Raw genomic sequence first — 26,894 nt, 5'->3', positions numbered from 1 at the left:
GCAGGGGGCACTGCCCACCATCCCTTGCGGGACTCAAGGAATTGAATTGGCAACCTTGTGGTTGAGAGCCCACTGGCCCCTGTGGGAATCGAGCTGGCAGCCTTTGGAGTTAGGAGCATGGAACTCCAACCTCCTGAGCCACAGGCCGGCCCCCGTGCCATTAGTTTTAAACAATAATTGCAGTTTTACAATATAAGTGTAAGAACCAGAAGCAGTGATGAGCTAAGACTTATTAGAGATGTATTTGGAATATATCTGCTGTCAGTATTTATAAGATGGGTATATTACATGCATCTCTAGTTCTTTATCTTTTCTGTTTTTGCACTTGTCTCTGAAAAAAGTGTATTTTTTTCTTTCTCTGTATAGTCTCCTCCAGTTATGTTTTCTTTGCCCTTTGTGCCTCCCAGAACTAAACGTTCCCTTTTTTCTTTCCTTGAAGAGGAATATTGTAAACCATAAATGTTGATATGAATACAGTATTACTTTTCTCAGGCTTTAAAAATTTTTTTTTTTTTTTTTTTAGTTGGGGAATATTGGGGAACAGTGTATTTTTCCAGGACCCATCAGATCCAAGTCAAATTGTTATTTTTCAATCTAGTTGTGGAGGGCGCAGCTCACTGGCCCTCCAGTGGGAGTCGAACTGGCGACCTTGGTGTTATGAGCACTGCACTCTAACCGAGCCAACCAGCCGCCCACCACCTGTATATCTTTCTTTCTTTTTTTTTTTGTTTTTTATTAGGGAACAGTGTGTACTTCCAGGACTTTTCCAAGTTAAGTTGTTGTCCTTTCAATCTTAGTTGATGGAGGGCACAGCTCAGCTCCAGGTCCAATTGCCGTTGTTAGCTGTAGGGGGCGCAGCCCACCATCCCTTGTGGGAGTCTAACCAGCAAACTTGTGGTTGAGAGCCGGCGATCCAATCAACTGAGCCATCTGGCCACCCGGGAGCTGAGCGGCAGCTCATTAACTTCATTCTAGTTCCGGAGGGCACAGCTCGCTGGCCCTTGTGGGAATCGAACCGGCAGCCCTGTTTCCCAGAGCTCGTGTTCTAACCAACTGAGCGACCCGTCTGCCCCTGTGTAACTTTCTTGATGAGTTGTCTGTTCAGGTCTTTTGCCTATTTTTCAATTGGATGGTTTATTTTCTTGTTGAGTTTTAAAGAGTTTTTTTGTGTATTTTGGATTATAATCCTTCATTAGATATGTCTTCCGCATTTTTTTTCTCCCTGTCTGTGCTTGTCTTCTCAGTTTCTTGATAAATGTAAACTTTTGTAATTGAAGGTTAACCCATGTATAAAACTACACAAATTAAGTTTATGGTTTTATGCATTTTCTAAGTGAACATACTGGCCTTCAGTGTAGTTTGAATTTGCATTTCTCTCATCAGTGAAGTTGGGCATCTTCTCAAATGATTCAGGGCCATTTCTCTTCTGTGAATTGTCAGTTCGTATCCTTTGGCCATTTTTCTCTGAATTACTGTTTCTTTTTTCCTAATACGTCTTTAAAAGTTGGAGATGTTATTTCTTTGTTTGAGATATGAATAGCATTTTTCCCGTTTTTCTTATCAGTCTTTTCACTTCGCTTTTAGTTTGTGTATTTTGTTACAACAAATTAAATTTTCTCAAATGAGTACATGGAATCTCTTCCTTTTTCCTCAGCTGAGAACTTAGCTTAAGTGTCAGTGTCTTCCAGAATTCTTCCTGGTATCTTTCAAGGATTTAATAAATTCTCCTGTTCCCATGTCCCTTTTGTAAATCTTTATCTTAGCATTTAATCACAATCCTTACCTCACCTGTTTTGCTATAGGCTGTAAACTCCTTGAAGGCTACAACTCTGTTTTATTTATCTTTGTGTCTCTAGTTCTTGGAGGACAAGAGGTATACAGTACATAATAGTGTTTGGTCTAATTGATTGTTTCTTCTTTGTTTCTTGAATATTTGATGCCTTTGATTTTACAGCCATTGCTGTCTAAGTACTCTTCATTTGTTATTATTTAACCATCCCTCTTGTCATCTTGTCATTTTCTGCTCTTTACTAATTTTCCTTGAGGATTGTTTTGGAGAGACATTGACTTATTTTGGGGCTTTCTGTGAGAGAGAACAGATCTTTTGTGTTTTATTTCTTTCTTTTAATAATTAAGATTTATAGGAATGTTTTGATGTAAACAGGTGATGTCATGTTTTTAAGTCCTTTTTCTTAAATTTTTTAGGGGGCAACGTGTAGTATCTTTTTTCCTTTTTTGTTTTTGTATGTTTCTGCAATACAATTTTATAAAAATATACAAAAAGTGAGAGATTCATATAATGAACTTACATGTATTGTCCAATAGCTTCATGAGTTATTAACTCATTGTACTTTAAGGTAAGTATTTAAAATACATCATTAGAGTTGTAGAGATTCCTAGAGGCTATCTAGGGTTAACCTCTCACCCCAAAATGCAGATAGTAAACCAGATACAATGTGAATTTTTTGTATGTAGTGATTTAAACCTCCTTAATGCAATCTGTTTCGTTACTGAACAGCTGCATTTGTACATTGAGCTAAAATGTGCTTCTGAAGAAACCCTGCTTAATTTAGTTTTAACAACTCTTCAACACAAGGCTTTCAGTTTATTGAAGACAGAAATTATAGCTTTTTTATTAAGCTAAAACAGTTAATTTTAAATGGCATCTTAAAAAAACTTGTAGTGGTACTTAGTAAATAATTAATAAACATTACACCTCTTAAGGAGACTAAGGAAAAAATTTCACTTAATGATTTGTCAGTGGTTACTGACTATCTTATGAAGGATCAGTATTTTAAATTAATTTCTGATTTAAAACTTGAACACAGTTTAACCACATATACATGTGGAGTTTTTATATCTTAGATGTTAAAATGGCAGTTCATAAACTGAAACCTATTTGTTGTGGTCACATTGCCCTTCAGTTCTCTTCAGTATATCCAGTAGATGCTTTGTTTATGAGCTCTGAAAAGACTGTTTCCTATCAGAAATTGCCAACTCAGAGTATTTCATTGAGTTCAGAATCGCTCCATGGTAGTGTCTGTTTGGTAATGTATGTGTCAATTGTGATTTTATTAAAAAAGAAACAGCTCAGGTTATTTAAATGATTTTCTTTTCAGCCGGACTCCTCTTTTATTGGTAATGGCTTTGAATGAAGAACATTTACAGAGAAAATCTTTATAAATGCTTAACATCTTCCCCTAAATGTTCCAGTCACTTAATATTCTGAGTTCATTATGCCCTGTGATATATATCTGTATTTACCACAATGAAAATTTTGTATGTAACATATTTGTTAGATTTTTCAGAATAACTGAAGTTGTACTTAGTCTATATTTCAGCATTTTCTTAGCTTTTTTCATACCAGATGAAGACTGTTTTATTCTCAGTAGGAGTTCAAAACTAGAATGTAATGTCTCTCTTTTTGTTTTCTGTAGAGCAGGTTGTTGCTCTGGACGCCCAAAATATTGTAGCTGTTTCATGTGGAGAAGCTCATACATTAGCACTAAATGACAAGGGCCAGGTGTATGCTTGGGGTCTCGATTTTGATGGACAACTTGGCCTGCTAGGATCAGAGGAATGTATCAGAGTACCCAGGTAACAAAGGTGACCAAAAAGAGGTCTTTAATAATCCTTTATCATGAATTTGTTATCTAAATTCTGCTTACTGAGGGCATGTAAGAGTTGACACCTAATTATTTCTCCTCTTTGAGTTCTTAAGGAGTTTACTAGTTGGATTCTTGCCTTTAGTGTGGGCTGAGTGCTATTTTCATATATACTTCATATTTCCTCCCATATTATTTATGTTTGTTAAGAAAAGCGATGGGGAATATATATTTTGTTATAAATTTTGTCTTACTAAAAGTTTTAAGTGGGTTGGATTAATTTAACTACGAATTATATCTTGAGTACCCCAGCTATCAACATATTTATTAAACATTGTTTGGTTGCATGTTTCTCTGTCTTGCTTTTTTAGTCTTTATTGTTTTTATTGAATATAGAAGTTCAACATGCTTAGTAGAAAAAGATTTCAGTCACTTTCCACATTTTTATGTAGCAGTGACTGATTTAATTTATGTTAACCATTACATTCATCATACAATTATTTAAAAATTAAAAAATAAACAATGCTTCATCAATGTTGTAGTCTTAAACAGATTTATAAAGGGCATACCTTTTGTTTTAATACTGAAAATTACGAGAGCATGAACATATCTAGGTAAAAATATAAAGATTTAAAGAAAAGTATCCAGTTTCTTTTAGATACGTGAATAATATAGTGATGCTCAGTTTTTATAATTATACAAATTCTTTCCACCTTAAGCTCTTCTTTCTTCCTAGTAATAGCTGTAGGGACAAAAGAGAACTCTCCAGGGAACAAAAGAATTAACTGAATTTTAGATTTTCTCCAGGTAGTATTTTTTTTCACATTTAGATACTTTGTTTTTAATTTAAAATTTATAGTGTTTGCTTTCAGTTAAGAAATAGCATGTAACTACTAGGATAAGAAAATGGGGCAAAGAACTAATATTTCAGAACAGGAACTCTTATTACTGTTAGAAATGAGGGTTTTTTTTTCCCTTAAACACTGAAAGGTAGCTAGTTCCTTCAATAAACCTATAACCTTCCCTCCGTATATGTTTATTATTAATGAAAATCTTAAAGTATACATTTAAAGTATTTGCTTTTTTTTAACATATTAAAAGTTTTTTTTTATCTTTAGTTTGATATTTTATACTTGTTGCAGGAATGGACTGTTGAGACTTTTCGATACATCACATTCACATATTTTCTTTATTGAACTTGTAAACAAATTCCACAAAACTCAACAAATTTCTTCCCCTTTGTTTCTTTTGCAATAATAATTAAATAAACACTATTCCCATTATGTTTTTAATGTCTCTTGATGATGATGTTGGGAGAAAAACTTTTTCCCTAAGTAAATTGAATTATTTTAGTCATTTCAATTTTGATTTCTTTCAGAAAATAGTAATTTACAACCAAACAATGACTGGCTAGATAATACAAAGCATTCTTAGAAACATCGTAACTTCACGTTTGTCATGTCTCTGTTGCTTTTAATTCCTCTCACAATTCTTGTAGAATGGGGTGTCTAATTTAAGATTTTAAAAATTTTGTGATTTTACTATTGAAAAGGGACTTACATGTTAGATTTTCTGAGTTAATGTTCTCAAAACCATGATTCATGGCAGAGCTTTCTAGTTTCCCTTATTTTTACTCCATTGGTCTCTTAATTCTCCTACTTACATTTTTGTTGCTGTTCATTTCTGGTATAAGAGATTTCAGTCAGTAATCTGTAGATAATTAGGAAATAGGAAAGAAAGGCAATTATAAGGAGATAATTTTACTATATGACAATTTATTTGAAGGTTATCCAATAAATTATGTATTTATGACTACTGTTTTATGAACCTGGATGGGGGACCTAAAAGAGATCTTACTTATGTCCTTTGCTTTAAACTTCTCTGTTTTTGTATTTGCTAAACATCTGTATTAACTTTAAGCTGTGTGTTAAGGCATTTTCGCCTGTTTACGCTTATCATTTTTCATGGATTATCTGATTTGTTGTGGCATACGTATAGTTTTTACTGATTTTTCATGTCTTAAAGGGAAATGTAGTATTTCAGTAGAAATATATTTTTATGAAAGACTATCAGTGATTTTTTAAAAAAAATTCAGTATCAAATAATTTTTTAGATGCAAGGCTTTTTCTAGATGCTTAGATATGTCAGCCAGCTTTATAAATTTCACATACATTTTGAATAAAATGTATAGAAGATAGGAAACTCAAATATATGTAAATAGATTTTTAAAAATTAGTGTTTGTGATTTTTATGAGTAATCAGAAATGTGAAGATTCACATTAGGCTGGACTTCCTTGAGAACAAAATCCATTTTTATGCCAGTAGAGGAGAGTAAATTAAGTGGCACTTTAAAATTAGAGAAGAATGTAAAATTAATAATAAACTATATTTGGAACTCGTACTTGTTTGATAATCTTTTCCTAGTTCCAATTGTTTTTGTTTTTAAATTGTTATTTGGAGAAAGACTAATTTAATTATTTAATATCAGTGGTCTCTGTAGACCTGCATCGTTGGCTAGTTATTTCTTTTTATGTAGGATATATGTTACACATTTATAAGTAAAATTTTAAGCCTAATTTTACTATCTTTTAGTTGAATGTAAGCAGTTTTCCACTCAAACTTTAGAAAAACTTGTTGGCAATAAAGTTGTATTTTTTCCCCAGTTCTATTATTGGACATATACAATAAAAAATTATGACAGGATGGTGTAATAGGATCCTGTGAGAACAGTTGTTTCTAGACTGTAGAAATTAAACATGCTTGAATTGTCAGCTTGGTCAAAAACAAAATTTATTTTCTTTTTTTTTTTCTTCATGTTTTGTATGATTCTATTTATATGAAATATTCAGAATAGTCAAATCCATGGAGACAGAAAGATGAGCAGTTACCAGTATGTAGATGGGGGAGTGGGGGGTGATGGTTGAGAATAGAGAGTGATTTCTTAATGGGTACAAGGTGTTCTTCTGGAGTGACGAAAAAGTTTTGAAAACAGAGATAGTTGCACAACATTTTACATACACTAAATGCAACTGAATTGTGCACTTTAAAATGCTTAATCATATATTATGACTTTCACCTCAATAAAAAATATATATATATGGTCTGAAACCTACTAGTAAACCTAAGAGACAAATGTAAAATCTTGAACCTAAAAATTACGGAACACATATTCTTTTCAGATACACATGAGACATTTACCAAAACTGGCAATATGCTGGATCATAACAAAACAAAACAAGACAACATAGTGGAATTAAACTAGAAATCATAAGAAAAAAGGCAAAAAAGTAGGCTTCAAAATTAATCTATTCACTTCTAAATAACTTCTAAATAAAATATCATCTTTTATGGGTGGCTCATAGAACATCCACACTTGCATGTAGTAAATGTGTGCTTTGAGAGACTGAATAAGTGACTTCCCTAAATCACACAAGTAGAAAGTGCTAGAGTCAGAATTCAACCGCAAGTCTCAAAATTTATTTTCTTGATTTCACTCTGTTTTAAACATAAATTACAATGGTTTTAACACTAGAGCTTCGAAGCCTTTACACATTCACGTGGTGTTTCCATTATATGCTTTTTGCCAGGCACTGTGGTAGATGCTAGGGATTCCATGCGTATAAGACACATAGTCTACTTTTACAGAGCTTGTTTAACAGAGTACACTAGTGATAAATGAGTAAGTATATCAGTAATTAGTGATCAATCCTGTGAAGGAAAACACAGTCCTGTGAGAATGTAGTTTTTTGAAATGTTTTATTTGGTCTTGCAAATTGGACTTAATTAATTTTTGTTTTTGCATTACTTATGTTTGATTTTGCTAATTGCAGAAAAATAGCATTTTGCTACATTTTAAAATCTGAAGGTACATTGAATCCTGCTAACTTGTTGGATTCTGCTAAATTGTAGCAGTAAAACTCTTAGGTTTTGTAGTTAAGAATATAAATCCACTAAATAAAAAATATTTTTAATACAATAGTATGGAATTAGAGTAACTCTCCTTTCTCCTCAAAATTTTATTTGCTGAATGAAGCTGCCTCCTGAAAATCATGAGTATCGACACTGGTCAGAACTCTAATTTGGCTTAAACAGGTCAGGTGGTAGTATCAGGTAAAGGAAAATAAGAAACATATTATGTTTTTGTCTCACTTTTTTTTTTCTTTAAAACATTCATTCAAGAAAATGAGTAGAATAAGCAGGTGAAGGGAACTACTTAAGAAAACCTGAGATGGTTGATGCACAGAGTTACTTGATTTTTGGAATGTTTTAAAAATTAACCTTTAGAATTACATTGTAATTAAAGAAAAATCAGAAATGGGGGGAAAAAGAAACATGAAAATATAAGGAAAAACCACAAGGTGGCAGAAATATGACCAACCTCATCAATGATCATAATAAATGTGAATTGATTAAATTTCCCTAGTAAGGAATTAAGTTGAATATCACTGATTTAGATGTAAAGCAAAAGGATAGCCCAAAAGGAATAGGCTTCATAATTTGTGAATTGGTAGTACCAAATGTTAGGAATCCATATTTCTTCTTAAGGAACCTGATGGAGGAGAACATATATTAAAACTAAGGCTAACACCAATTTTAGACAAATTAGATCATGTACATTGCCAAGTTTTACATGTTAAACTAAAGATTTTTTTAAAATTTTGATAATGAAAGAAAATACCTAAATTGTAAAAGCTCTTTGAGGGGTATTTGAAACGTGAGCAAAGTTTGCGTAAGTGTTGTCCTTTCAAAGTATTCTCCCATCACACCTTTTATTTTTTTCATATTTAGATTTTGTTTACTGACCTTAGCATAAATTTTTGGTAAATTGGGCTTGTATAAAAAAAATACCAAACTGCTAAGTCAGTAGTAAACTGTTTGTGTATAGTAGATAGTCAATAAATAGCTTATATAAATTAGCTTATATAAATTCAGAATTAACTGATCCTGATCTCTATTCTTATTTTCTAGAAATATTAAAAGTTTGTCAGATATCCATATAGTACAGGTTGCTTGTGGTTACTATCATTCACTTGCACTTTCTAAAGGTAAGCATTATTTTTATTTTCCTTTTTCAGTTTTATTACTTGATATTTTAATTGAGCAGAAAAGTCCTCCAACTATGTTCTTCTTATTCAAGATTGTCTTGGTTCTTCTTAATTCTTTTCATTTCCATACACATTTTAGAATTAGCTTGTGAGTTTTCACAGACACACCAAGAAACTACTGGGATTTTGATTGGGATTGTATTGTCTCTATAAATCAATTTGAGGAAAGTCTTTACAATACACATTGTATTTTCATTCTTGAACATGCTTTATCCCTCCATTTATTTTAATCTTAATTTTTCTCAGTAGTATTTTGTTTTCTATGGATAGGTCTTACACACCTGTTATTAGCTTTTTCCCTAGGTATTTGATATTTTTTGTTATTGTGAATGGTATCATTGACAAATTGTTTATTGCTAGTATATAGACCTAAAATTGATTTTTACGTCTAATTACTCAGTTAAACGCTATTCCCTCATAGCTGGGGAAGGTTATAACTTGCCCAATCTCATTTGATCTCACAGATAAACATTTTATGAATAAAAACAGAAGGCCAAGATTCCATTAGCTTTGTTTTCTTTGCTTTCTTATCCATTTTTCCATATGTGAACTAAGGATTGTAACTGGTTTAGTAAAGATCCTGTTATATGTTTGTTTTTTACCATTAAAAAAATAAATTCAAATGGCTTCTCTATTATTATGACTATTTTAATGCATTAAATGTGTAGTGATGTCTAGTATGAATGAAGCACTAGACTAGAGCTGTGGGGAAATACATGTAAGTTAAGAGACATTTTAGAGACCATACCATCCGGTGAAAGAGGCAGATATACAAATAAATAACGATAGATTAAGGCAGGAAAAAAAATATTACTTTGGTCAAGGTGAAAGTAAAATGCTGGCGGAATGAAGAAAAGTATAACTAGTTCCAGTCAATAGAATTAGTAGTAGCAAGGAGGGGATTGGTATTTGATGCAAGTCTTGAAAGATGAGTAGAATTTATTCCGAATTGAAGAAATTTTTAGAAATAGGGGAAATGTTGAGGATTGGCTGAGGCGATAATATTAGTAAGGGCATAGAATCAGGAAAGCATTTTGTTTATTTGAGTATTGGCATGTAGTTTTATGTGTGTATTGTGAAAGCGTGGGAGACATACTTCAATTGAGGCTGAAGTAAACACAAATCTGTTACAAAGGGCCTTAAATGTCATATTAAGAAATTGAAACTTCTATAGGCACTGGGGAAGCTGGCGTCCCTGTATTCTTGGTTGTTATTTTGCCAACTCCTCTTGATATTTTTGTAGGTAGATCCAAGATAAATTTAAACCCAGAGGTTTTACTACTGAGGGCAGTTTTCTGTCTTACAGGTATTCTTTTGCCTTGTTCGGCTTTATGCTTTAATTTAGCACAGTATCTTATTCATTTAATGAATTTTTTTTGACTACTTAGTATGAACTAGGCACATTAGGGTGTACAATATGCAGTGGTAAGCAGTATGTTACTAGCCCTGTTGGTGCAGTCATACAAATAACAGTGTAATTACATACTATGAAAAGGGACTGTAAAGGAAAAAGTTCAGGATATTTAGAACATGTAACAGGAGGACTGAACTTAACCTGGGAGATCAGAGAAGGCTTCCTGCTGGGCGAGAGTAGAAATGAACTAGACAGAGATGAGGGGAAGGGAACTGCAAGTTTGTGAGAAATGGAGGATGTAAAGGAAGGCAAGTATGGCTAGAGGGAAGAGACTGATACGAAACGAGCTTGGAAACAGGGAACCTTATAGGCCTTGTTAGAAGTATTTATCCCAAGAGCAGTGAGAAGACACTGACATTGTTTTCGGGTGAGCAACATTATCAGATCTGCATTTTTATAGTATTTCTGTGTATATGTATGAATGCTAGTATGTGCATAGAATAATTCTGGAAGTACATATCAGTAATTGGTAAGAGTAGTTGTCTCTTGGAAGAGGAACCAGAGATCCAATTTTGAAGGGAGACTTACTTTAAGTGTGTACTGTTTTATAGTACAAATTTTGAAAAATCAGTTACTAGTTTAGTGCTATTTATTTAATAAAAATAAATAAAAATATGTCTAAAGTTGCAAAATGGAGTGGCAGTGGGGAAGCAAAAGTGACAAGCAGAACTGTCATAGGAACCAGGTGAGATGATGGGGAATAGATCTATTTGCTATTTTTTTTCTTTAGAAAGAAAACTGTATGTAACTTGGTGATAGATAATAGATTGATACCAATCTCTGTATACAGTAAGAGGAGGGGAGTGAGTATTAAGGATGACTCCCTATGTTTATAACTTGTGCTGCTGAGTTAGGATGTTACTTACTGGTATGGGAAACACTGGAAGAGGTCCAGGTGTGGGAGGTAGAGGGGGGTCATGAGGTGAATTTGGAATACACTGAGCTAGAAGTGCCTTGAAATATCCAAGTGTAGTATCATACATATAATGGAATACATGGGTTTATTGCTCAGAAGTCTGGGCTAGTGATAAAATTTTGAATGTAAAAAAAAATTTCTTTTAATGTGATCAGCATATAATTGATAACTGAAACCTTGAACTTGGATGAGTGCTTTTTAGGAGAAATCACAGAATAAAAGTGAGACCTGAGGAATATTAAAAAGAGATAGTCCTTTTTGGAGGAACATAAGGAAACGAGCCCCCCCGCCCCTCCCCTCGTTATATATAACTTGCGCATTCATCAGTAAAGTCAGTCAACTTAAAGTGTACTAAATATAGAATGTTCTTCTAGGTAGTATTATATTTCCATATAAGCAATAAACTTAATAAAGAGGAATGTGTATTTCCATTTGATGAAAGGGAGAATATCCCAGAATAACTGATTTTCAAATGCAACTTTGTGTGTGTGAGAAAAATTGTTAATGTTATGATTTTTGTTTTATAGCAAGTGAAGTCTTCTGCTGGGGACAGAATAAGTATGGCCAATTGGGTTTAGGCATTGACTGTAAAAAACAAGGTTCACCACAGCGGATTAAGTCTTTACTTGGAATCCCTTTCATGCAAGTTGCAGCAGGAGGAGCCCATAGTTTTGTACTTACCCTTTCTGGAGCTATCTTTGGATGGGGACGCAACAAATTTGGTCAACTAGGTCTTAATGATGAAAATGGTAGGTTCTTATTATGTATAGATAAATGTACTTTTAAAAAGAGATGATCTTTTGAGATGGATCAGTGATTCTTAGTGTCAGAGAGAAATGTACTCAGATCTTCCTGGATAGGGAGGTGGGGATGAGAGGTTAACTTAAAAATTCCATTTGATAATATTTTTAGGGAATGGGGGAAGGCCCCAAAATAACATTTTATCATAAAATAAACTATACAAAGTATATCTGGGCAAAAAATCTTTGTTGTTGGATGTTCATTAAAAGTAAGTTGAAAACATTATTTCAAACTGGTAACCACATTATTGGCCAACATTAGTGGAAAGAAGCAATAAAATTATTCTGGAAAGTAACAAGCGTTAATCTATTTGAGATTTTCAAGGAAATATTTAAATAATCTGAGTCATTAAATTAATCTTTAGTTTGGGCTTCACTTTTAACATTGATGTTAAGAGTCTTGAAAATAAACATTTTCAATTTAAAAAAATTGTAGCTACTTGAAACAAGTTGGGATCTTGGAATTGATTTTTCATAACTACTGTATATTATTAGGCTGAATGCCAGTATTTTAAATACAGAAACTAATTTCATGAAGTTCAGCATAATTGTAATGACTTAAATGGACAAAAGTGAGTTGTTGATCTAGTAACAACTGGTAATGGTAAGCAAATAATAGTCTCAGAAAGAATTTTAAAATACTTTGTTCTACATAAGAAAAATATGTCAAATTAGGGCATTATATCTTTTTCCTGCTAGAAAATAGCAGAAAGTATAATTTTTAAACTTTTTAAGTATGATCCTGTAAGCTTCATTATCACGAGGTGAATATAAAGAATGATGTGTATATGTTAGAAGCAGTCAAATAGCTTTGAAATTCCTTGATTGCTGATTGGCATTTAGGCAATTTAACACGTAAATTACTCTTTTTAAATCCCTTCCTTATCACAGAAAGGTCTGGGAACCCAATTTAGTAGGCTTGTACTGCAAAATCACTGAATCATGGTTAAAATTATTTAGGTATCACTGTCTACAGAGCTTTTGAAGCTGTAGAGGAAACACACTTTAGAATAGTTTTAATTTAAAAAATATCGTTAACGTCTCTTGTTGGAATTTTCAGATAGGTATGTTCCTAATTTACTAAAGTCACTAAGAACTCAGAAAATAGTTTATATTTGTTGTGGAGAAGATCATACTGCTGCACTAACCAAGGTATTGTACTCCTATGAAACTTCTTTATTATTACTCATAGTGGCTATTTCATAATTAGTAAATGTTATAATGATATTTACATTAAAACTTGAGTGTTATTGATTTCTAAAAAATAATTTATCTTAAAAGGACCTAGATTATTATTCTAAAAATACCTTAAGTTTCAAATTTGTTGTACGTTATGAAATGTAAATTGTAAACTACTGTTAAATGTGATGATAATGTATTGTTGAGTTTCTCAGGTTCATGTGAAATACTACTTAAATAATATTTTGAATGAAGTAATTCCTTTTAAGTTTATCAGACTTGCCATGCAGTGTGTATCTATTTGGTTTATAAATATTATATAACAAGTAATAGAGGAGAATGAATCCCTCTATTATCCGTAGACCAAATATTATGCAAGCAGTTGTAATGAGCTTTCATCACAGTCTTGTTAATGGCTTTAACTCTGATGTCTTACTTTATTGGGTATGTGCCAGTTGGTTGTCAGTACTGCATAGTACTTCTCCAGTGATTAGAAGTAAAACAAAAATAAAAACATTAACCTTTCCCAGGAACATTATTTTTTATAGTCATGTTAACATAAAGGAACTGGCAAGGTTTCATTGACTAAATTAGAAATTAATGTTTTTTCTTCTTTATCTTTCTTTGTCCTGCATAGTAGATGAAGTTGGCAAGAAAAAATTAATTTCTAATCAGATTTATAAAATTCTACACATTCCCACATTGGAATTTTAGGACAAGAATTATTCTTAGTCATTACCAAATATAGTATACTCAAGGTACTTCAAAAAATTGTGACCAATTATAAAAGTTCATTTTTAAAAATTTTATATTACTTACCTTTTAGTAAGGAAGTTTTACTGTTCTGTTGATCTTATTACTGTATCTTATTGATTCAGATTACAAATATAATCACTAAAGTCTTATTAAATCATGTTGGCAAGTTGTAAATTTTAGTCATTCTTTTCTGTTATTGGTATTTAGAAGAAATAAGGTTATGTTGAAATAATAGTAAAACACATTTTGTGTAATATCGTTCCTTTGGACTTTGTGTTAGAAGGACTCACAATGTTAATGCTTTTCAAATTCAACCTTTCAAATAGCCTTCTTTTCTCAGGATATATAACCACATAATACTGAATTTTTTAAAATGCCAATTCTGTTAATCTTCTGTATTCCTCTTCTCAAGAAAATTGCTGAGGAAACATGTTCACTGTTTTTGGTGTGAACATGTTTTTGGTGTGTATTATTTTAAACAAAGTCAGATAGTTTTAAATATCCTCAAAGTAAAACATTTTGTTTTCCTTTGATTTAAGTTAGAATATAGTTCCCTATCTATATATCTTTAGCTTTTCTGGAAGAATTTCTTAACAAATAAATTGGATTGCTTTATGAAGCAGTGTCTTTGCTTAAAACGTACATAAAGAAAATGACATTAGGGAAAATTTTAAAAACACTTTTAACAACAATAAGTGGGAAGACACGCATTTTAATGGATATGAGGACACTACCAAATATTTGTCAAATATTTTCAAATTCGTTGTGCAAATCACATACACCTTTTGATTTAGCAATCCCAATTTTAAGAATCTGTCCCAAAGATACGAAATTCTGTATGCAGGAGACCGTTTATTACGACATTATTTTAATAGCAAAAGAATGGAAGAATGCTAATGTTCATAAGTAACAGCCTAGTTGGATAAACCGTGGTAACTCCGTGCAGTTTAAACTGCACGGGTAACTCCATGCCCGATAAAACAGAATGAGGAAGATATCTATGTTATGCTGTGGAATGATCTTCAGGATATATTGTTAAATTAAAAGAGGAAGGAGCAGAATAGTTGCCTTTTGTATAAGAAGGTAAAATATGAACATATTACTTGTTATTTATATTTAAAAAAAATTAATAGCTAAATCAAATGTACCTTGCCTTAGAGTTTTGACTTTGGATCCTGCAAACTGTTATATATACTAAAAAGCAAATATATAAACATTTCATAAAAATTGAAAACAAAAACATAACTCGTGGCACAATTACAGACGAATTCTTTTAGGTCATTATAAATTACAGTATTTAGCTTTACATCCCTAGTGGGAAATATCCTAAGAATAAACAACTCACAAAGAAATGTTCCGTAGTCTTATTGTTAGTAGTAAACTTGGTAGTATTACTTTTAATATATTTTATAGAGAGAGTAGGATAAAGCAAATAAATACTTATTTTACTGTCATTAGAAACTATGCTTTTTTAATTCAGAGAAAAGAGACAAAAAATAGTAGGAGTCAAATTAAAACCCCTGTGATCTTTACTTTGAATCACAGTATCAGTATGAACTTCTTATTTTTTTCCTTCTGAAAATATGAGTGGTTTTGTTTGTGTTTTTGCCATGACCACATTAAGGTCCTAGAATTAATTAGCCATGTACAATCTGTAAGCAGTGAACATCCCTTGATTGTTGTAGACTGTATATTAAAAGGAACCAGTGCTTTTAGAGAAGAATAGCCTTGGGCGTTGTGTGTTTACAAACTCAAAGACTACTAAGGTTATGTCAGAAGGACAACATAAAGGTACTTTCATTGGTCTACAAAAAGAAATAATGACTGAAATAAATGGAAATATACCAAATATGTAAAAATCCATGACTTCATAGTGATAGTCTTCTTCCCCAAAAAGCACACTTAATTGCTTATTTTTGGAGGTTGCTAGGACAACAACTCATTTTTCGTAAAAATTAGTAAATAAGAAAGAATCATTTCTCCTGCCTCTTATTTGCAAATTGAATTTCAGAATAATGTAACAGTTGATGAGTTAAATTCTTTATAGAAGAATTCCAACTAATAAATCCAGAAGAAATAATACGAGTACAAAATCGTCATTTTCTACTCCCTAATGAAGTAATGGATCTAGGTAAAAATCAACAAAGTTAAGCTTAATAGGGATGAATTAGGCTAAATTACATATTGACCTGCTTTTTAAAAAATTATAGTTCACATGCAGTATTTTTATTTTTTATTTTGAACTACTTATTTTTAACATCACCAGCCAGACACAAGCTTTCTGACATGATGCAATAAAATAATCAGGAAAATTTAGGAAAATTTAAATATGGCTTCAGTATTAGATGGTATTAAGAAGTTAATAGTAAAGGGCTCAATTCATCAAGAGGATATAACAATTGTACCTATATAGCACCCAACATAGAATACCTAAACATATTTAAGCAAATATTAACAGATCTTAAGGCAGAAACAGGCAAAAATGCAATAATAGTAGAGGACTTCAATACCCACTTTTAACAATTGATAGGTCATCCAGCCAGAAAATCAATAAGGGAATATTGGACTTGAACTATATTTTATATCAAGTGGACCTAACAGACATATACAGAACATTTGTCACAAAACAAATGAACAAATTTAAGAAGGTTGAAATCATATCAGGCATCTTTTCCAACTAAAATGGTATGAAGGTAGGAATTAAAACAGGAAAGCTGGAATATTTCCAGTATGTGGAAATTAAAAAGCATACTTCTGAATAAGTAGTAGGTCAAAGAAGAAATAACAGGGAAATCAAAAAATATCTTGACAAATGAAAATGGAAACACAACATACCCTAACTTGTGGGATGTAGCAAAAGCAGCTCTTAATGGGAAGTTTATATTAATAAACACCCTCATTAAGAAAAAGTATTTTCAAATAAACAATCTACCTTTATACCTCAAGGAAGTAGGGGGAAAACAACAAACTGAGCCCATAATTATCAGAAGGAAGGAAATAAAAATCAGAGCAGAAATTAATGAAATAGAGACCAGAAAAACATTAGATAAGATGATAGAACTAAGACCCGTTTTTCTGGAAAGGTAAAAAATTGACTAAGAAAAAAAGAGTTAAAATCAGAAATGAAGAGGAGATGTGACAACTGCTACTGCAAAAATACAGAAAATCAAGAGACTACTATGAACAGTTGTATGCCAACAAATTGGGTAACCTAGATGAAATGGATAAATACCTAGAAATATACAAACTGCTAAGACTGAATTATGAGGAAATAGAAAACCTGAACAGACCTTAACTAGTTAAGGAGATTGAATCAGTAATCAAAAGTGTGCTAACAAAGCAAAGACCAGGACCAGATGGCTTCACTGGTAAATTCTACCATTTAGAAAACACCAGTTAATCTCAAGCTCTTCCAAAAAAATAAAAGAGGAGTGAAGGCTTCCAAACTAATTTTTATGAGGTCAGCATTATCCTGATACCAAAGACATACAAAGACACTACAAGAAAAGAAAAATACAGGCCAATACCCCTGGTGAATATAGATGCAAAACTCCTCAACAAAATACTAGCAAATTAATTTCAACAGCACATTAAAATGATCATATGCCACTATCAACTGGGATTTATCCCTGGGATGCAAGGATGGTTTAAAATCTGCAAATCAGTTACTGTGACACCACATTAACAGAATGAAGGCTAAAAATTATATGATCTCAATAGATGCAGAAAGAATTTGACAAAATTCTACATTCTTTTATGATAAAAATTCTCAACAATTTAGGTAAAGAAGGAATTACCTCAGCATGATAAAGGATAGATAGGACAAGCCCATCATACTCAGTGGTGAAAAGCTGAAAGCTTTCCATCTTTAAGATCAGGAATCAAACGAGGATGCCCACTCCTGCCACTTCTGTTCAGAAGAGTAATGGAAGTCCTAGCTAGAGCAATTAGACAAGAAAAGAAACAAGCCTTCCAAATTAGAAACAAGGAAGAAATATCATCTCTGTTTGTAGGTGACATGATACATATGTAGAAAACTAAAGATTCCACCAAAAATCTGTTAGAATCAATAAACGAATTCAGTAAAGTTGCAGGATACAAAGTTGATATATAAAGGCAATTGCATTTCTATTCATTAAGAACAAACTATCTGAAAGAGAAATTAAGAAAGCAATTCCATTTACAGTAGCATGAAAAACAATAAAATACTTAGGAATAAATTTAACCAAGGATGTGAAAGACCTGTACACTGAAAACTGTATAAGGAATCAGTGAAATAAATTGAAGATACACAAATGGAAAGCTATCCCATGTTCTTGGATTGGAAGCATTAATACTGTTAAAATGTCCATACTACTCAAAATGATCTACAGATTCAGTGCAGTCACTACCAAAATTCCAGTGGCATTTTTCACAGAAATAGTGCTAAAATTCATATGGAACTACAAACGACCCAGAATAGCCAATGCAATCTGACAAAGAAAAACAAAGCTGGAGGCATCAGACTTCCTAGTTTTAAATTATATTACAAAGTTGTAGTAATCAAAAAGAATGGCACTGGAATAAAAGCAGATACGTAGACCAATCAAGCAGAATAGATAGACCAGAAACAAACCCACACATACTCGTATATAGTTAATTAGTCATTGACAAGGCACCAAGAACACACAATGGAAAAGGATAGTCTCTTCAACAAAAAGTGCTGGCAAAACTGGATATCCACATGGAAAAGAATGAAACTGGATCCCTATCTTGCACCATTCACAAAATGTGACTCAATAGATTAAAGAATTAAAATGTAACACCTGAAACTGCAAAATTCATAGAAAACAACATGGGAAATCTCTTCGATATTAGTCTTGGTGATCATATTTTGGATAGGACACCAAAAGCACAGGCAACAACAAAAATAAGGGGGACTACATCATACTAAAAAAGCTACACAGCAAAGGAAACGGTCAGCAAAATGAAAAGGCAACCTACGGAATGGGAAAAAATATTTGTGTATCATGTACCTAATAAAGATTAATATTAAACATAAGGTACTCATATAACTTAATGGCTAGAAATCTAAACATGGGCAAAGGATCTGAACAGACATTTTTCCAAAGAGGATACACAAATGGCCAACAGGTGCTCAATATTAACATCACGGTAATCGGGGAAATGCAAATCAAAACCACAGTGAGATATCACCTCACATTTGTTAGAATGGCTATTATCAAGAAGAACAAAAAGCAAAGGACAGGTATTGGCATTGTTGGTTGGAATGTGGATTGGTACAGCTGGTGTGGAAAACAGCGTGGAGGTTCCTCAAAAAATTACAAATAGTACTACTATATGACCCAGCACTCCCACTTCTGGATATATATCTGAAGGAGATGAAAACAGGATCTCACAGGGGTAACTGCACTCCCATGTTTATTGCAGCATTGTTCACAATAGCTTAAGATATGGAAACAAGTTAAGTTTCCATCCCCAGATAAATGGATAATGAAAACACACACACACACACACACACACACACACTCTCTCTCTCTCTCTCTCTCTCTCTCTCTGTCTCTCTCTCTCTCTCTCTCTCTCTCTCTCATATTACTCAGCCATAAAACAGGGAAATCCATTTGGAACAACGTATATGAACCTGCAGGGCAGTATGCTAATTGAAATAAGCCAGACAGAGAAGGACAACTACTATATGGTATCATTTGTAGGTGGAATCTACAGTAGAATGATGTTGGTCAAAGGGTACAAACTTTGTTATAATATGGATAAGTTCTGAGGATGCAATGTACAGACAGCATAGTGACGGTAGGTAATAGTACTATGTTGTATGCTTGAAATTTGCTGAAAGATCTGAAGCATTCATACACAAAGAAATATGTGAGATGATAGATGTGTTAATTGATAGAGATAATCATTTTACAATGTTTACGTATATCAAATCACGTGCATTTTTCTTGTATCCATTTTTCAGCAATTGTGTTACACCTAAATAAAATGAAAAAAAAATACCGATGATAAAAATCATAAATAAAAGCACTGCTATTTCTATCCAAAAAGAAATTAATATTAATTTTGTAAGGGTGGTAATAGTATTGTGTTACTTATTTTTACCTGTTAGAGGTCTGAGCCATTGAATACGTATACATTTACAGGTGAAATGATTTGATGACTACAGTTTGCTTCAAAGTACTCCAGTACTTCTCTTTTGCTTTAAACTACTCTGAAAAAGGGAAGTGGAAGGGGCATCGATGAAACAAGATTATTTAACTTTTGCCAGTTGTTGAAACTGAGTGATAATTCATATATAGTTTTTGTCTTTTATTTTTTGTATTTGTTTGAAACTTTCCATGATGAAAAGTTTTAAAAAGAAACATCAATTTTTTACATAGCATTGTGTATGGATACTTATGCTATTAAGTGATAAAAGTAGGACATAAAATTGTATCTAAAGCTACAACTATGAAGAAAAACAAATGAATTGGAAAATACTAATTGTGCTTATGTTAAGCTGTTACCACGAATTACTTTTTAATATACACAATCTCTAATCTAGTTACGTATTTTTACAATAAAAATTTTAAAGGCTGTCGATGTTATATGATAAAAATAGCTATATTTGTGCACTTCGTTTTTGTAAACTTTTTGCAGAGCTTTTATGTTAAAAGCATAACTAGTTTGAAAACTGAAGATGATACCATTTTAAAGGTTTTGTGAAATTTTATAGGTGTGTACCTGGGATTCAGCAAGAATATAATGACAGTGAAAGGCAATGAAAAATAATTGTGAGATCTCTTTAATGATGGCTTTAAATAGGACAAGAACATAATTAAATACTTTAAAGATAGTGAAACTATTTAGCCATCAGTCTGGAACTTTTGTTTTAAGACATTTTACCTTAAAAAGTCAGGTATCATCTGTGAAATTGTGAAGATAATAAAAGAAAAATTGACTCCATATTAAAGATTAACTTATTTTCCTGAAGATTTTCTTCTTTTATCAGGTTGTCTAATGATAAAGGGTTTTCTCTTTTTTAGGAAGGTGGAGTGTTTACTTTTGGAGCTGGAGGTTATGGTCAGTTGGGTCATAACTCTACCAGTCATGAAATAAATCCAAGGAAAGTATTTGAACTCATGGGAAGCATTGTTACTCAGATTGCTTGTGGAAGGTAAGCGATTATGTAAGAATATTTTGGTTTCTAACACAACTACTTAGGGAATTCTTTTTTAACAGTCCGAGGACTTTTTTTGTGTGTGTGTGTGTGACACCTGTTTTGCTACGAATTCATAGGGAATGGGCTCCAGCCGTTCAGGCTTCTTTCCATTGGTTCTCACAAAGTGCTTCTCTGGGAGCAGGCTGGTGCTTCAGCTGAACCCAGGTATTTTTCTCTTTGGCTTCTTTTGATCATTTTCCTTCACGTGTTTTCAGTAAGCCGTCTGAGCTCTTAGAGTGCTTAATATGCTCAGTATGTACATTAATTCTCTTGGCAAGAAGAATATATATTTTTTAAAGCTTATACATAAGTTTATTTGAGCCTATACATAAGTTTATTTGAGCCAAACTGACAATTGCTGAGAAGCATAATCTCAATGGATTGAGAAAATTCTCCCGGCAAAAAGAATCTTGTACTTGTTTGTTTACAGTAATATCAACAGCATGCTGGATTAACAATTATAGACTCAATTTTGTGGGACATTCCTTTTTGAACAGGCCCATTCCTTTGATGCCTACAGTATAACATCACCTTTCTTGTAGATTTATAGTATGTGGCCAAAGGAACAACTTCATATTGTCTAAAAGGCCTAGAGAATATACCGGGGTGCCTTTCCTCTTTCTCTTTGTGTAGTTATTTTTGTAAATTAATGGAAGATGTCAGTTCCAGCCGAAAGTAAGGATTTTTTTTAAATGAATTGTGTAGGAATATAGTAATCTAGGATAAAAGTAAATTAATGCCTAATTTGCTGCTGATGAGTCATAGTAACTGGAGAAACATCTTTTATACTATTTCACCTTTTTTTTATCTGAGGCAGGATATTGATAATGTATATATAATTTTGTATTCATTGTATATAGCATCACACTTGGAGGGAAACTATAGATCCATCCTTTTTTTTTCCCTTTTCGCTGTTTTTTCTTTAAAGAATGAGGGAATTGACCAATTAATTATTTAACACATAAGATTGGTTGGTGAAAATTCAATTAGAATACAGATCTCCTGATTCTCAGTTGTTGTGATTAAATAGAAGAGTCAGAGCTTTGAAATTGAGCTGCACCTTGCATGCATTAAATTAGATCCTAAAAGGCTAAATGTGCTTGACTAGTTAATTTTTATTTAGATTAATCTTTTTCTACCTATTATGTATCCTCACATGACATAGTTCAGCTTTGCCAACTATTATCTTCAAATACATGGAATCACACTGTAGGCAGCCTTTAGTGACTTTTTTAACATCCTGCTTACATGATTATCTGTACGTGTATAGCTATGGTTCTTCATCATTAGGTCTCATGCTGTGTTTTATTTAATTATATGTATATATAATTATTTACTCATTCTGTTATTGATAGACATTTGGGTGCTTCCAGTTTTTGGCAATTACAAATAATGTTGCTTTGAACATTTATTATATGGTATACATAAACCTTCACATTTCTAAAGTATATATCTAGAAAAGAATTACTGAGTCATAGAAGGTACTTAACTTGAATTTTGCAAGCTAATATCACCCAATTTACCCAACTGGTTATACCAATATATAACCCAAATGGTTATACCAATTTACATTTCCATTAATGTTGTATGAGAACTCCTGACACTTTGTCACCAATTGTTATTGTCAGACTTTAAAATTTTTGCTGATTTCCTGGATGTGTAGTGTTATTTAATCATGACTTTAATTTGCATTTTCATGATTTTATAGGGATTGCACTGAATCTGTAGATCACTTTGGGAAGTATTAACAATATTAAATTTTCCAATCCATAAATACAGGATGTCTTCATTTATATTTTATTTAATTTCTTTCAGTAACATTTTGTAGTTTTTATTGTCTTTTACCATCTTGCATTAATTCTTAAGTGTTTTATTCTTTTTGATACTATTGTAAATAGCACTGTTTCTTAATATCTTTTTGGGCTCAGTATAGTGTATAGAAGTGAAACTGGTTTTTGCGTGTTGATTTTGTATCCTGCTACTTTGGTGAACCTTTTATTTGAATAGTTTTTTTTTGCCTGTGGAATCTTTAGAGTTTTCTTTCTTTCATTTTTTTCTTTTTAAATAATTTTTATTGGGGAATATTGGGGAACAGTGTGTTTCTCCAGGGCCCATCAGCTCCAAGTTGTTGTCCATCAATCTTATATCCTGTGGAGGGTGCAGTTCAGCTCCAAGTCCAGTCGCCATTTTCAATCTTTAGTTGCAGGGGGCGCAGCCCACCATCCCCTGCGGGAATTGAACTGGCACCTTTGATGTTGAGAGCCCGTGCTCTAACCAACTGAGCCATCTGGCCACCCCTCTGGAAACTCCATGGCAGCTCGTTGTCTTCAATCTGGTTGTGGAGGGCGCAGCTCACTGACCCATGTGGGAATCGAACCGGCAACCCTGTGGTTCAGAGCTCACGCTCTAACCAACTGAGCCATTGGCTGCCCGCAGTTATTGTATTCTTTAGTTCTTACTGGTTCTTTTTTATGTTTTCTATCTCCATTTTTATGTTTCCTGTCTCTTTGTTCAGATTCTCTCTGAGATCACCTGAGCATCCTTATAACCAGTGTTGGGAACTCTGTGTCTGGTAGATTGCTTGTTTCTATTTTGTTTAGTTCTTTTTCTGGAGCTTTGTTCTGTTCTTTTATTTGGTAAATGTTTCTTTGGCTGCTTCCCTGTAGTTTCCATGTAGGGCTGTTATGCCTCCCAGTCTTAGTAGAGTGGCCTTATATAGTAGGTGTCCTTTGGGACCTAGTGGTGTCTCCCTGGTCACCAGAGCTGGGTGCTCCAGTTGTGTGCTTTGTGTGGGTTGTGTGTGCCCTCCTGTTGTAGTTGAGATTTGATTGCTGTTTGCACATCAGTGAGAGGGATTGGCCCTCAGGCTGATTGGTTATGAGGACTGGCTGTGACGACAGTGGAGGAGTTGTTGTGGAGGGGCTGACTCTACAGAGCAGGTTTGCTCTAGCAGGGCTCTGGTGACTGCCCAGTCTGTCCTTTGGGTGTGTCTTCCTTAGTGGTGGCCCAGTGATGCACGGCCAGTTTGAAGCTGGCTACTCGGCCTGCCAGTCCCTGGGCATCCTTGGAGGTGACCCACTGCAGGCCATGTTCAGCTGCAGTCTGTGCCCTCCCTGGGGCCTTCTGGTATGAAGCCCAAAGCAATCAAGAGGTGGCTGCCGCCTGTGTTGTTATTGGAGGTGCCTTGAGATTCTAAGCTGTGAACCAAGGCTGCTGTTGCTAGTGCTGGGCTTAGGGTCCTCAGCCAGAGGTTCCAGACACGCCTAGCTAGATGCTGCTTGTTTGGCCTTTGTGAACCTTTGAGAGATTTTAGGAAAGTTCACAGAATGAGCCAAGGTAGTCTGTTTATGTGCAGAAGTCACTGGAAAGGGGTTAGATGTGTTCAAAAACAGAATGAGGCATTGTCTCGGGGTCACTAGGGTGAGGCAGACCAAAGGTGATAGCCAGTTTGATGGAGACTCTGATATGGCATCTCCTTGTGTCTACACACATGGAGGGGGAGGGCTCAACAAAAAACAATGGCTTCTGCCAGCTCCTTTGTTTGGGAGAAAGCTGCCTCTCCAGCCCTCACCCTGAAGCTAGACAAGTCAGGTCCTCCTCTGTGTCCCTGGCGCCTTTTGAGTTGCCGCCCCAGCCCCAGCGCTAGAGCAGTGAGTCTTATCAACGGGTAAGTCTGTGTATAGTCCCTTTAAGAGGAGTGCCTGGGAGCATTTGTCCTCTGTCTCACTCGGCCACAATCTCTGGTGGTTTTCACAGGCAGAAGTTATGGGGGCTTCTCTCCCTGGCACTGAAAAACCCTGTGCTGGGGAGGGGTTGGGACCCTTTGTTCCCGGGGGTGCGGGGACGTACCTTCCGTAGCTAAGATACCTCTCCCAATTTTTAATGGTCGCATGTGGGTGTGGGACCAGCCCATTCCCCATCTCTGCCCCCTCTTAACCATTCTCAAGGTCTTTTCTTCTGTATGTCTATAGTTGTAGAGCTTTGGTTCAGCTAGACTTCAGGTAATTCTCTTTAGTGGTTGTTCTGTGGTTTAGTTGTAATTGATGTGGTCCTGAGAGGAGGTGAGCACAGTGTTTACCTGCTTTGCCATCTTGACCGGATAATGTCTTGCCCTCATTGTTGAAGAGAGGTTTTGCTGGATATTAGATTTTTGGCCGAGAGTTTTTTCTTTCAGCACTTTGAACAATATTCTAATGTCTGAATGTACCACAGTTTTGTTTATCTACTCACCTACTGAAGGACATCTTGATTGCTTTTAAGTTTTGGCAGTTATAAATAAAGCTGCTATAAACGTCTATGTGCAGGTTTTTGTGTGAACAAAAGTTTTTATCTTTTATGGATAAATAATGAGGAGCTTGATTGTTGAATCATTGTAGCAGCATGTTTAGTTTTGTAAGACACCACCAAACTGCCTTCCAAAGTTTGCTGTATCATTTTGAATTTCTATGTTGGTTTTTCCCTTTGAATGGGCCATACTTTGCATTTTATTTGTATGCTCTGTAATTTTTTTTTAAACTGGACATTTGAACCTAATAATGTGGTAACTCTAGAAGTCAGATTCTCTCCCTTCTTCAGGGTTTCCTTATTCTTGTTTTTTGATTGCGGTAGGTTGTCTCTTTGCCATGGATCAGCCTGAGATATAAACGTGAGGCTTTCTCAGGTCTTTCCTGAGCCTGCATCTTTTCCTGCACATGCACAGTGACTTTCTAAATTGTATATGTGGTTATTTTTAATATCATAGGTTAAATTTTTGAAAGTCTGACTCCCAAAAGGGAAAAAAAGAAATAAAGCCGGGGGGGGGGTCAGGGAGGGGTCGTGGTGGTTAGAAGATAGCAAAGGGGAAAAAAGCACCAGCACTTTAAATCCTCTGGAAATCTCTTAAGTTGGAGGGGGATAGGGTTGCACCAGTGGTCAGAAGGGGTACAACAATGGCTTACCCACCTTTGTGTCTGCATCTCTGTGATCAGAAGGAGTAATCAGTGATAATAGCACCAATCTCAGATAGGAGGACAAGATCCTTATCGCCTACCCTGGCTCCTACAAAACCATACAGGCTAATCCTGGAGCATGTGAATAGCTGCTTGTCACAGGGCTGGGGGTGTGCTAAGAGCTCAAATTGACCAAAATTAATTTCAGTTTACCACCCAAAGCCTTCCTTTGTAAATTGCAAGCGTTTCAATAGACTCCAGAGTTTCATAATAGTTACATCAGTCAGATTCTAGGTGGGGAGACAAGATTTCCTCGTGTTTCCTACTTCACGATCTCCTCAGAGTCATTTTAGAGCTCTTTCTTTGAAAACTCCTTCACCCTTCTTCCTGCACTTCAGGGCCACTGTTGGCATAAACTAAGTTCTGTATATACATGGATCTGTTTCTGTGAATTTGTATTTCTTCCATCTGTTTGTCTGTCTCTGTGCCACTTTCACACTACATAATTTGTGTGACATAATGAATTCTGCTGTTTGGGATAAAGCAAGTTTTTATTTTTCTTCTTCTTCATGAATGCCTGGGCTGTTTTTGGCCTTTGACTTTCATAGAAATTTTAATATCAGCCTGTCAAGTTCTCCACAAAAATTCCTTTTGGGTTTTTAATTAGTACGGCATTGAATATCTAGATTAATTTGTGGAAAAGTTATCCTTATAATTTTGACTTTTCGAATCAACTTCTAAACTTCTTTAACGTCTTCTAATAAAATGTTTAAAATTTTTCATCATAGAGGTCTTGTACATCCTTTGGTATTTTTGTTTCAATTACTTCTTTTTAATGCTATTATTTTAATATTCTACTTTTGAAGTCATCTCTGGCATGTAGAAATAGTTGACATTTATGTATTGATTTTAAATCTAACTTCGTGGATAAACACTTGTTGATACTTACGCAAGTACACAGTCATATCATCTGTGAAT

The 26,894-nt window shown here is 34.0% G+C and overlaps 1 protein-coding gene across 5 annotated transcripts in view; it reads left to right on the top strand.

The window, feature by feature from the left end:
* Positions 1-26,894, top strand: part of HERC4 (HECT and RLD domain containing E3 ubiquitin protein ligase 4) — a 117,264-nt gene that overhangs the window by 19,756 nt on the left and 70,614 nt on the right. For all 5 annotated transcript variants that reach the window (XM_033130630.1, XM_033130631.1, XM_033130628.1 and 2 more), the window contains 5 exons: positions 3,438-3,597; positions 8,574-8,650; positions 11,568-11,789; positions 12,901-12,992; positions 20,813-20,943. In XM_033130630.1, the coding sequence (XP_032986521.1) occupies positions 3,438-3,597; positions 8,574-8,650; positions 11,568-11,789; positions 12,901-12,992; positions 20,813-20,943 (682 nt within the window). The remainder of the gene's footprint in view (positions 1-3,437; positions 3,598-8,573; positions 8,651-11,567; positions 11,790-12,900; positions 12,993-20,812; positions 20,944-26,894) is intronic.

This window comes from Rhinolophus ferrumequinum, chromosome 16, assembly GCF_004115265.2.
Source record: "Rhinolophus ferrumequinum isolate MPI-CBG mRhiFer1 chromosome 16, mRhiFer1_v1.p, whole genome shotgun sequence".
Classification (NCBI taxonomy): domain Eukaryota; kingdom Metazoa; phylum Chordata; class Mammalia; order Chiroptera; family Rhinolophidae; genus Rhinolophus; species Rhinolophus ferrumequinum.
This window is presented reverse-complemented; position numbering and strand designations above follow the sequence as displayed.